General features: G+C 61.9%; 1 protein-coding gene across 1 annotated transcript; it reads right to left on the reverse strand.

Annotated features, from left to right (window-relative positions):
• Positions 1-545: 545 nt before the first annotated feature.
• Positions 546-8,666, reverse strand: STRA6 (signaling receptor and transporter of retinol STRA6). The gene is made up of 17 exons (XM_035566731.1): positions 8,548-8,666; positions 7,158-7,236; positions 6,959-7,044; positions 6,685-6,824; positions 6,407-6,573; positions 6,165-6,290; positions 5,602-5,669; positions 5,344-5,420; positions 4,885-4,946; positions 4,476-4,656; positions 3,609-3,684; positions 3,390-3,523; positions 2,354-2,471; positions 2,071-2,172; positions 1,397-1,560; positions 808-945; positions 546-724 (listed from the first exon to the last, which is right to left on the reverse strand). The coding sequence occupies exons 1-17, from the start codon at positions 8,664-8,666 to the stop codon at positions 546-548; spliced, it is 2,016 nt and encodes a 671-aa protein (XP_035422624.1).
• Positions 8,667-11,900: the final 3,234 nt, after the last annotated feature.

Genomic DNA, 11,900 nt, shown 5'->3' on the forward strand with positions numbered 1-11,900 from the left:
GCCTGTTGAGAGCACGCCGGGCGATGAGAGCTATGGGGAGCCCCAAACAAGAAGCTCTGCAACCTTTCAGCCCCAAATGGAGCAGAAAGGGGTTTCAGCCTTCACAAAACAGGGGAAGAGAGGCTCAGAGCTGGACTGGAGAATCTGGGGGTGGTGGTGGGGACCTTCTGCAGAGGGCGCTGAGATGGGGGTGGCTCCTCGTGGTCACTCTGTACCATGAGATGGGGAGAAGGACGTGTGGGTTCGGCTCAGAAGTGACCCCTAAGGGGCTTTGGAGATGCCCGAAGGGTTCAGCTTGGATCATCAACCCCTCTGCTCCCACGTCAGGCTGGGAAGTGCCCCACGTGCCCTGGCTGTCTCATCGCCTACGGACCCCGCAGGTGGCTTGGCACGGACCTAGAGCTAAAAAGCAGTGCTGTCACTGCTGGGGGGGGATGGGGGGGGCCCAGCTCCTCCCAGCCCAGGAGGAGAGGCACGGGGAGGCGAGGAGGGGACGGGAGGGACGGAGGAGGCAGGGGGCTTCTCTGGGGGGGGGGGGGGTGGTGTCAGGGTTTCTGGGGGCTGAGCTGGGCACCGTTGGCCGTGGGATCGCAGAGGGCGTTTTTCCGGCAGGCCAGCAGCGAGGGGTTGTTGAGGAGGGTGTAAGCCAGCCACCAGCGCGCCCGGCTCTGCCTCAGTCGGCCTCTGCCCGACGGCGCCTTCGTGCTCTGCATCAGCTGGATGCCTGGAAGGAGAAGGCGGATTGGGGGGGCCGCGCAGGCAGCCCCCCAAGGGATGGGGCTGGCCAGGGGGCACCGGGGGACCCACCTTCCTCCACGTCCCCCGGTCGGGGCTCTGGGGTCCCCCGTGGCCTGGGCGGCTGGAGGAGCAGCAGGCAGAAGGCTCGCATCACCGGGTGCGACTGGCTCACCTCCGTTTTCAGGTAGTGGCAGTACGCGTGGTAGCCTGGGGGATGCAGCCCAAAGGAAATAGGGATCAGGGGCCAGCACTGCCCAGCGCCGTGTCCCCCCCCCCCACCCAGCTTCTTTCCCTTGAGTATCAGGGAGGTAAAATCTCAGGCTCCATCCCTGCCATGCCAGAGCATCCATCTCCAGCCCTAGGGCTGTGCTCTGCTCCTGAAATCCCGGCAGAAAAACCAAAGGAAGGGCTGAGCTCTCCTCCCTGCTGCCCCCAGCACGGGCTCCGCTCACTACCACCAGCGAACCCCATAGGACCCCCCACAAGAGCCCAGCAGGACCAGGCGGGCAGCAGGAGGAGCTGCTCGCTCCCGTTGTCCCAGCACATTTCTGGGCACAAGGACACGAAGCCAGCCCTGGTCCCAGCGGCTCTGGGTGATGGAGGAGACCCTGCTGTGCTCCCTGGAGGTGGGAGAAGCATCCCCATGCGGGTGCTGGACCTGGGTCGAAGGTCTCCACGCCGCGGTTCAGCAGGCTGATGTCCAGCTGGCAGAAGTGCACGGCGTTGTAGAGCGCGGAGATGAGCATCCTCCACACCCCCGCCAGGACCCCCACCAGGACGTTGACGGGGAAGAGCAGGTAGGTGATGATGTAGAGAGCTCGCCTGCGGGTGGAAAGGGAGAAAAATAAGGAGCAGAATGCCCCGGGACAGGAAACACGGCCCTTCCCTAACAGAGAAACCTGCCAAAATAAGCCTCCCAGCCTTCCCTCCCTCCCTGGCAGGCCCTGTCCCCGCCTGAGATGTCTCCATCCCGTGGAGAGGTGTGAACGCCCTCCTGGTGCGTGCTTGGGATGTGGAGGCTGGCCTCCAGCACACACAGGGTCTCTGCTTCCCCTCGGAGGCTTCAGTACCAGTCACAGCACGAGGCTGGGGGCTCGGGGCGGAGGACACAGCTCCCGTGGGGGTGGAACAGGGCCCCAGCCCCACAGGCTAACATCAGGGCTGCAAGCTGGCCACGGCCCCTAGCAATAGCCTCCAAAGAACCCCTTCCGTGAGCACAAAGCTGCTTAAAGACCCTACAGGAGCCTTGCAGAAGTTGAACTAACCCCATAAGGGGTGCGTGCAAACCCAAGAGAAGCTGCCCTGGACACCAGGAGACCCCAGTCCCCCTACCTGTTGGTCAGCTCTTTGCGCAGGGGATGGTGCTCCAGGAACTGGGAGTGAGCTGCCAGGTTCTGCGCGAGGACGGCGCCGACCAGGGTCAGCCAGAAGGGCCTGGCCAGGAGAGAACGGGGAGCTTGGAGGCCAGGAGACGAGGCTCCCGAAACCTCCAGCAGAGCAGGAGGAGCCCAATGTGCAGCAAAAAAAAAAAAAAAAAAGGATAACCCTTTATCCAAGCACCCCAAAACTCATCACAGCACCCAGCAGGGTCACCCCTGCACCCCCGGGCGCTCACCACATGTTCTGCACGAGCCTGAAGAGGTGCGTGTTTGTGCCCGATTGGAGCGGGATGACGACGAGGAAGGTGAAAGCAGCCGAGCAGATGAAGAAAATCACTTGCTGGATGAGGAGCCCTTGGAGGGAGACACGGGGAAAGAAGGTGTCACGGGGGAGGGAGGAAGGAGAAGTGCTCCTTGTTCCTGGTTCCAGCCCCGTGCTCGATTCTGAGCACGCCTGTCATTTTAATCCCATAATAAGCAGGCTCCTCGCCTGCCTCCCCCGCTCCCCGCACAATGCTCTGCGCGGCATCTAATGACAGGTTCAGCCTTCCTCATCGCACCCCGCTTCACCCCCGCCAAGAGGAGCCGCCTCCGGGGGCTGTGGCCGCGATGCCTCATCACAAAATCAGCCCGAGCTGCGATTTCTAATCAGAAATCATGCCGGGAGCAGCGGCGGTGCCGAGCAGGAAAGGGGGCTGCGCTCCACCCTGAGCGCTGGGATTTCATGCCCTGGAAATCGGGTTTTGAGCTCAAGTCGTGTTCGTGGCACCGCAGCAGGATGCAGGCAGCTCAGCCAGGGATGCTCCTGGGGGGTTTGGGGTGCACCCAAGCCCCAAAGAGGTTTTGGGGTGTGCCCAAACCACGCTGGGGTGAGGAGGGATGGGGTTTCTGCCCCGTTTCACATCCCATGCCCACCCATCTATCAGACGTCGGGACGCGGCACCTGGGACCGGAGGAGACAGACAGCCCCTTGCACGAGATGCTGTGACAGCTTCGCGGATCAAAATATTTGGGTGTGAGCCAGAACGGCTCTCCCTCCCTCCCCCCCCCCAAGCCCCCCCTTTTCCTCCCCACCATTTGGTGCTCAGCCTGGCCCTCCCAGCAGAAGGACAGATTGCGTTGGGGGAACCACGAACAAAAGCCCTACAGCTTTGCAAAATGGGGCAAAAAAAAAAAAAGGGGGGGGGTTGGGGCTGCTTAAATGTGGGGTAACCTGTGGGAAATGGGGCTCCACCACCTCCTCCTGCCCCATAGCCCCCCCAGAACATTTACCCAGGCAGGCAAAAGCCGTCTGGAAGCTGGCGAAGCTCATCCAGCAGACGATGGCTTGTCGGGACGGGCGGAGGATGTGGGCTTTGTAGAAGACATCGAGCACGGCCCCTTGGTACAGCGCCTTCAGGTTGCTCCTGGAGGGCAGAGAGCAGCGAGGCTGGGCGGCGGGGACGAGGACAAGGACACAAAGAGGGCGATTTGGGCAGCGTGGTGCCCTACCTGTGCATCACCAGCGTCCTCAGCAGCATGGCCATGGTCAGCAGGCAGCAGAGCACCAGCGAGCACACGTAGCACACTGCGGGGAGGCGGCCGGGGGGCCGGTGTTACCCCAGGAGGGGTCTCAGGCACCACCCAGGGGGCATCAGGCGGGGTCGGGTTATGGTGCTGCGTCCCCCAAGCAGGGCACCATGCCTCAGTTTCCCTCCTCGGCCTCTTTGCGATACAAGGACACCCTGCTCCATCTCCTTGGAGGGCAATATTGCCCATGCGAAAGGGAACGGGGAAGGCAGAGGGCCAGGCTAGCTCGGTGCTGGGGAAGTGACTGGGCAAGCCGTGCAAAGGGCGCTGAGCCTGGCAGGATGCTCAGAAGCTGGGATGCAAGGGGAAAGCAAGATGGGAGCAGGGGATCTGCCAGAAGAGATGGGGAGGTCAGGAAAGCAAAGGTGGGTGACTCCGGAAAGCCACAGAAAAGCCCTGGTGGAGGCACCCTGCCAGCCCCCTGCCCCCTGCCCAGGGCTTTCAATTATCGGGTGCCCGCTTGGCAGCAGGGGGACGAGGGGCCATCTGCTCGATTCCAGCACATATCAAAGCCTGCCCGAGGAGCAGCATCTGCAGCGCGGCGGTTTTGGCAGGCAGCAGCTGCTCGGGGAGCCCTGGCACGGCACCAGGTCCGTGCACCCGCCTTCCACGTCTGCACAGCCCAGGCTGGGGCAGGGGCAGCTGGGCTGTGTCCCCTCCTTCATGGTCCCCATGCTCCTTCAACACAATAACCTGCTCCATCACCACCTGCTTCCATGGGCAGCTTGGGTTAGAGACCCCCTAGACTCGGAACTCCTCCCCAAATCCCCTATGGGCATGGCCACACACCTTCCAGCGACCACAGGTAGTGCTTGACGGTGCTGAGCTCCTTCTCCATGTCACCCGGCATGCCCGGGTTCTCTGAGGGCACCAGCCCGAACTGGACCAGCAGCACCACCACATCCTTCGTCATCCCCGCCCGCACGATCTGGATGGTGGGAACGAAGGCCACCAGGAGCAGCAGGGCCACCTGCGGGGGAGCGGTGCCACGTGAGCCACCAGGTTAGCTTAAAGCCTCACGGCAGGCTGAGCCCTGCGAGCACACAGCCGGTTAGCGAGGCTCAGCTCGAGTAATACCTCGAGGCATGCTAATACCAGCCCCAAAGCCACAGTGCCCCGAGGGAGCATGGTAACATGTCCCTTGCCCTATGAGGACGTGGCCATGGGGCGCCGCGTGCTGCTGGGCCACCCCGGTCACCTGGTAGACAGCGACGACGGAGGTGGTTAGGGACAGGATGAGCTTCAGCGGGAGCTGGAAACCTGCGAGGCAGAAGTGGAGGGGCAAAAGGGGGCCACCCAGCCCAGCCCAAGCCCCCTTCTGGTGGGGATTTCCCCCAGGCTGCTTCCCATGCCTGCAGGGCGTTAGAGGACGGGGTTCCTTCCCGTGGCTTCCTGCAGGCCCATAAACCCTCATGCATCTGCAGCAAGGAGCCCCAGGCACCCCGCTCCGTCCCTGCCCAGCCCACCCGTGCCCCACGGGGGTTCCCAGCTCCTCCTCCCCACCCCGAGCCTGCAACAGTTTGTGCGAGCCGAGGCGCCGGGCGGCAGCTGCCACGGCGCAGATGCTTTGGGGACAGAGCCAAGGAAGGCATTTGCTGTCCCCCGGGGGAGGCAGACTGTTTGCAGAGCTGCTGCTACAGCAAAGAGCGCATCCTACCTTCCTCGGGAGCGTAGATGTAGGAGCACAGATACGCCTGGACCCGGCGCAGGAGGCTCTCTTCTAGCTTGCTGGGGCTGGAGGAGGAAGGAGAAGGTGACAAACGTGGCTTGGCTGTTCCCAAACTGTGGGCAGGGCTGCGCTCTGGTCATGCAGAGCTGCAGGAGCATGATGTATGTGGTTTCTCTTTTCTTTTTTTAACCAGGGCCAGGAGGCTGTGCCGTCCCCAGGCTCCCAGGTAGAAGCTGATGCCCTTACCTCCCCTTCCTTGGCCGCTTGGACAGGACAGCCCGTAGGTACTTCTTGTAGTAGCCTCGCCCTGAAACCTGAAGGAAAGCAGCTGTAAAAGCTGACCAGTTCCCACCAGGCAGCCCAAAGCGAGCTCCCAGGGTTATTTCAGTCCACGCTGGGGCCAGCGGCTCAGTTCTGAAGGTTTTCTCTCCTTCATCCAACAAAGCCTGACGTTTCCAAAAGGGCTGGGGATTATTGCTGCCTGCCAGGAAAACAAGGCGACCCCAGTCCAGCCTGAATGGGACACATTGATGCCGTAAGCCTCTTGTACTAAGGAGTTTACTCCAAAGATGGATTTTCCCCTCTTCAAATCCAGCAAGATAAACAGAGCCGCAACCCGTGTGTGCCCCGTTGCCGTCAGAGGGCCGCCAGGCTGCTGGGAGCCAAACTGGGAGCACTGGGAGCACCCTGATGCTCAGAGCTGGGCTGCGGGGCAGGGGAGCCACGAAGCAGCCTCAAAACCATGCAGGGCCATCGAGGGGTTCCCCCGGTCTCCCACCACCCCTGGTCACCCAGTGCATCTTTGTTACCTCCTTATCCAAGGTCTCGTCGTGACCCATGAAGCTCCTGATCAGCAGGGCTGGGTACCAGAGGCTTAAGACCACGAGGCAGAGGATGATGGGGACGTAGGAGAGCGTGGAGTAGTACCTGTATATCTGGGGACACGCAGCGCTGTCACACACCGGCCCAGGGACACCTCAGTGCCACTTCTCCAGGGTGCCGGGACGGCCACCTCAGGCCCCGGCAGCCTGCCCTGTGGTGGGACGCGTACCTTCGGCGACTGGGGACAGTCCACCTTTTGCCAGATGTGCACCACGCAGTGGCACCAGGACAGCAGGCAGCCCACGAGGTAGCTGGCCCTGTGCCCCACCGTGGCGCAGGCAGCCAAGGGGCAGTAGAAGGCGGGGTAGTAGAGCAAAGCCAGGATCTTCCAGTACTCTAGACCGGGGGGAGAGCAAAGGTGACGCGCGCGCTCAGTAGGGACCAGAGTGAACAGCCCGCACGGGGGTTCCCCCGCGGTGCTGCAGGGCAGGGCGGTCCTGGCCTTACCCCGGCTGCGCTGGGACGAGTTGGGGACAAGCGGCAGAGGGTCGCGGTCCAGCACCAGCACGCACAGGGACGAGAAGAGGATGCCAAACACCGCGGCCACCAGCCCGCGGTTGCCCTCCTCCTCCAGAAAGTTGGCCGGGCTGCGGGGCCGGGGGGGCAAAAAATGAGCCTGGCACCCCCTTGCTCCACACTGCAGCACCCCGTCCCCACCACCCTAGGGCTGGTTTGTCCCGTGCCAGCCGGGCAGGGTGATGGGGATGCGGGGACACCGTACCTGAGCAGCCCAGGGACGCCGTTCCAGCAGCCCCGGCGGAGACGCCGGCGTTTCACCAGCAAGGACAAGCCCAGCAGCACAGCCAGCTGCCAGGAGAAGGGGAGTGGGGTTTTTTAGCTAAGCAGGAGGGCCCTTTGGGGGAAGGTGCACATGGATGGAGCTGGGGACAGCAAACGTGACGGGCTTCAGGGGTACTTACGGAGACGGGCGCCATGCAGGCGTGGTACAGCCTGGGGGAGATGGTGGGGTCGCAGTCTGGGATTGCGCTGGGAAACGTGCTAGAGAGGGGAAAACAAATTTTTAAAAAATGATCTGGGGTTGTATTTTGTCCTGAAAGGGTAAAAAGTTAAGGTGTTGGGGTGATGCTCTACGCACGCGGGGATGGCAGCAGCAATTTGGGTGTGATATTTAGGAGACGCAAAGCTCCAAAGAGCAGGGCCATGGAACCCCTCATAGCTGGGGCTGAAGTCACCCTGGGGAGGTGGATTTAGGATTTTAGGACTGAGCTCAAGAGATGGCAGCCAGGAGCAGCCCGAGCTGCTCCTGCAGGGCTGGGTGAGCTCCAGGACCCCGTGCAGATGTCGGGGCCAAACGGGGATCAGCAAGGAGGGACGAAGCTCTGTGCAGGATTTTTTCAGCCCAGCATTATCACCAGGCTGCCAGGGGAGGTTCCTGAGGACAGGCTGCCGCCAGCAGAGCTCCGTGCCTTCTGCCTTTTTGCTCTAACAGCTGTCCTTGGGTAGACCAGACAGTTCCTGCTGTCCCAAAATATCCCAGCTCCCGAGGCCCAGGGCACCCACCCACAACATTAAGGAGGGGAGGAAGCTCCAGCTCCAGAACAGTTTTGGTTTCGCCAGGGCTTCAGAATTAAATCCTGAGCATTTGGGGTGTGGATGGGACGCGCAGCCATCAGATGGAGAACCACTGGTGCTGCCTCCCTCCCCTCCCCTCACCACCACAGCTGGAAGAGGACACCAGAAGGAAAGAGCAAACACCCTGAAGGGTTCTGGGGGGGGTTCCTTCCATCCAGTTCTACCCCCAGGGCTTCAGCTGGGCAAGCCGGGGCTGGGTGAGGCAATTTCCAAGGGCGAGGCAATTTCCAAGGGCGTTTCACAAAGCAGGAGATTAAGGACCTAGAGCAACCCTTTGGATACGGCTGGGCTGGTCCCCGCCGGGGTGTCCTCAGGATCAGATATCGGCCAGCTGAGCAGTGTAAAAGCCTCGCTCAGTCAACAGAGGGACAATAGGTGCTGAGAGATGGCCTCAGGACACCCAGGATGGGGTCCTGCCACCTGCTTTGGGACTCTCCTCAGGTAAATTGTGCCTCCGCTGCTCTTGGGAGGATGCCCAGCTGAAGAGTGGAGTGGGACAGATGGGGAGCAGGCTTCATAAAACCACCACCACTGCAGATTTACACCACTTACCAACCCCACCCCGTGCTCCGGGATGGCAGAACCACCCGTGCAATGAGTTGTGTCCATCAGCTGGGACAAGAGGGGCCCCAGCAGCAGGTCCAGGGCTTGCCAGAGCCGGCTGCTGGCACCCACGCGGGGTTGAGGGGATGCGTGGCACTGCCACCGGGTGCTTACTTGTCCTGCGGCACGGCCGGCTCCGCGGTCTCGTAGATGTACCAGTCAGAAACCAGGTCGTCCCCAAAGCCATCATCCAGCGGCGAGCCACGCGCCCCCCCGGAGCCGTTGGCTGCCATCGATGTCCTCCTGCTGCACAGAGAAGGGGGAGGCGGAGGGAAGAGGTTTTTTTTTTTGGGGTGGTGGGGGGGGGAAAGTCCCCTTGGAAATGCAGGGCTGGAGGCAAGGAGCCAAGAGATTTATCTTCTCGGGTCACTCCCACCCCATCCCCACCTTGGGCGGCCGCTGCCTCCCCGCTGATAGAATGGGAGCCTTTGTTTGGGTTGTTTTACAACGTTTACGCGAAGGGCTGCGAAACCAGCACAAGGGTCAGGATTTGGAGGCACGGGCAAAGCAGGAGGGAGCTGGGCGAGCGGCCGTGTCCCCAGCGTCCCTCCCTGCCACCAGGTTCGGGGGTGCTGCCCCAGGAGGGAGCCTCAGCACTTTCCCCTCACCGGAACGGGGCCAATCATCCCCACAGCAATAAAAGGGACGGCTTGTCCCGGTGCCAGTTCCAACAAGCTTTTCTTCCTCCTTCCCTTTGGTATTTTCTTTTTTTTTTTTTTTTTGATTACTTTGGCCCGGGTATCCCCACACCCTCCCTTGATGTCCCACAGCTCTGTTTTTCTGTTTTGCCTCATCCCTCACCCCCATCACGGACTGAGCCTTTCCCCCGTCCCCGGCTGGCAGTGGGGACACCGAGGCACATCCAGCGGCTGCAGGAGTCACCCTGACCCCATTGCTGGGGCAGGAGAGCTCCCTGAAGGAGATGAGGGACATCCCCATCTGCAAAGCATCAGTGGGACCAAGTGAAACCCTCCTGAGAAGCCTTCCCTTCATCCCCAAACACAACATTCAGCAGCGCTGCCCCCATGCACCAGCCCAGGGCCACCTCGGGGACATCCCCAAACCCCCATGGGACCACGGGGACTCCCCAACCCCTGTCTGGTGTCTCCAAGGGGGTGGGGAGGAGGTGGATGACCCCGCCAGGAGCTTTGCTCGGGGCTGCTGTTTATACAGCTGGTGCTCGCTAAGGACTATGCTGGATGTGGCTCATCAGCTTCAAAGGGGTCCTAAAAATCGGGGAAATGCAGGCGGCCCCATCTCCAGACGCCTGGTGGGCTGGTGCTCTACGGGTGACGTCCCCTCCATGCTCCCCACCAGCTCTGGGCCCAGCAGGTGTAGGACCAGCCCTGGACGAGCATCCTGCTCCCTGCTGAGGGCTCAGGACCCCAGACCCCCCCTCGGCCAGCAGCTCCCCGGCCATCCCCTGGTTTTGTCTGCGCAGGGAAGCGGCTCTGACCTCACCTCCCAGGAATGTAGCACTCCGTAAAGTAGAAGGAGCCCGTAAAGCACACACACGCCTCTTACGAGACCTGAAAGCCCCTTTTCCCTCCTGCAGGGTCAGGGCAGCGGTCCTGCAGCCTTCAGATGTTATCCCACAGCCACCAAGGGACTGTCCGTGACCCTCTCACCTGCCTACAGGGTCACCTGGAGCAGGGTGACCGGGGGGGCTCAGAGATGTGAGATCTCCCCAGCCTGGTGGCATCACCCCACAGGACCCACCTCCACCCCATCCAGCAGACACCACCTCACTGGTGTCCCCTGCCCCAAGTTTTGGCTGCCTGAGGTCGCATCGGTAGCGACCAAGAGGAGCAGGAAGGGAAGACACACAGCACCCGCTGGGCAAGCCACAGCCTGAATCCATGCAGGGCAGTAAAAATAAATCACAAAGCCGAGCTGAAAAGCTTTCTGGGTGTTGTGTCGGCCCCGTATGCCAGCAAATCCTCACCAAGACCCAGGTGGGTCAAGAGCAGGCATCCCAGTTATCCCTCTGAGAGCTGCTCCATCTTCACGGCATGCTCTCCTGCAGCGAGGGGAAGCCCCCCCTCGCTGCCCACCAGCCAGCAGTGTCCCCCGGGAGAGGCAGATGTCCCCAAGGAGACGCAGGTGTGCCCAAGCCCCCCGGGTGCCCACCAGCCCTGCAGCCCCTCGGTGCCCCACGTTTCCCCGAAACCTGATCCCTTTGCTCCTCTGCCTAACCCCTGCTGGAACAGGCTGGGCCTTTGATCGCCGTGGCGTCGCCCGAGATTGATGGCTCCAATAAAGCTCCTTCATATTCCTCATTTCCCACCATCCATCACCCTCTGGGGAGCTTTTGCATCCCACCACTATGAATTAGACTTGGGGGGAGCCATAAGGGAATTCCCCCCCCCCGTCCCCTCCTCCTATCCGGGATAATGGTGATGCCTTGTGTACAGCTTTTAATAAAAATGATAAAGATCTCGTTTCACAATTGTTCAGGGAGTGCTTGGGCTGGGGGAGAGCTGTTTAAGCGAGATCTCCTCTAATTCAATTGCCCGTTGGGAGCCACGCTGGCAGCGGGGAGCCGCGCGTCCCCGCGGAGCGGTGGCTACGGAGGACACGGGATGGGGACTGGCCTCGCTCGGTCCCGGAGGGGGATTTAGCAGCTGCCCGTGCTGCTCAGCCCGCCCAGAGCTGCTCGAAGACTTTAATCCTCTTTCTGGAAAAGCGGCGCTTTCCCCAGCGCAAACATCTCCCCGCTTGCCCAAACCTCGGCGCCGGGGGGGCCCTGGCCTCCCCCAGACCATCCGGATGGAGGCTGGAGCCTCCGGGAAGCCCCCACTCACTCTCTCCATCTGAGAAGTGGTGGGCTCGGGGCACCCCCGGAGGCAATGAGGACACCAGGCCCCGGTGCTGTGACCCCGTGCGGGAAGCTTGCGGGGATGCGGTGACCTCGCCGCACCTCAACCCACGTCCTCAGCCTCACAGGAAAGCCCCCGTCTGGGGCAGGGAGAGGTCGGAGGGGGTGAATCAGCACGGGGGGGGGGGGGGGGGCACGGAGGAGGTTTTTCCATCCCAACCCTCGGCACAGAGCTCCAGCAGAGCCTCCACCTCCCAGACCCCAGCCCGCTGGCCTCTACCAGCGCAGTGAGCCCCCCAGCTCCGAGCAGCCCCTTCTGCCCTCAGGGACATCAAGCCAACTGAGCCAGAAGCACCTTTTGCATTTTTAGAAGCTGTAGCAGCTTAAAAAACGAAGCAAACCGGGCTTGGGGAGGCGTGGGGGAGTTGTTTTAGGCTGCCACCCCTCTTTGCTTCCAAAGCCTCGCAGTGCAGCAGGTGTGCTGCGAGCAAGGAGCCAGTGGAGGAGAGAAGCCACAAGTTTGCAGGGCTGGGCTAAAAACTGCCCACAAAGCACCCCCCGTGCTGCAAACCCTGCTGATGAGGAGGGGGAAATATTCCCCGTAGGGTGCCTGGGGGCTCCTGCACCCTCTCCAGCAAGCGTGCTGGAA

The sequence above is a fragment of the Cygnus atratus genome, chromosome 11 (assembly GCF_013377495.2).
Source record: "Cygnus atratus isolate AKBS03 ecotype Queensland, Australia chromosome 11, CAtr_DNAZoo_HiC_assembly, whole genome shotgun sequence".
NCBI classification, from domain to species: domain Eukaryota; kingdom Metazoa; phylum Chordata; class Aves; order Anseriformes; family Anatidae; genus Cygnus; species Cygnus atratus.

Coding starts and splice junctions, on each gene's coding strand:
- STRA6 (XM_035566731.1), bottom strand. CDS start 8,666: ATGGCAGCCAACGGCTCCGGGGGGGCGCGTGGCTCGCCGCTGGATGAT. Junction 7,045..7,157: donor CCTGCATGGCGCCCGTCTCC/GTAAGTACCCCT, acceptor TTCTCCTGGCAG/CTGGCTGTGCTGCTGGGCTT. Junction 6,574..6,684: donor CTCGTCCCAGCGCAGCCGGG/GTAAGGCCAGGA, acceptor CCCCCGGTCTAG/AGTACTGGAAGATCCTGGCT.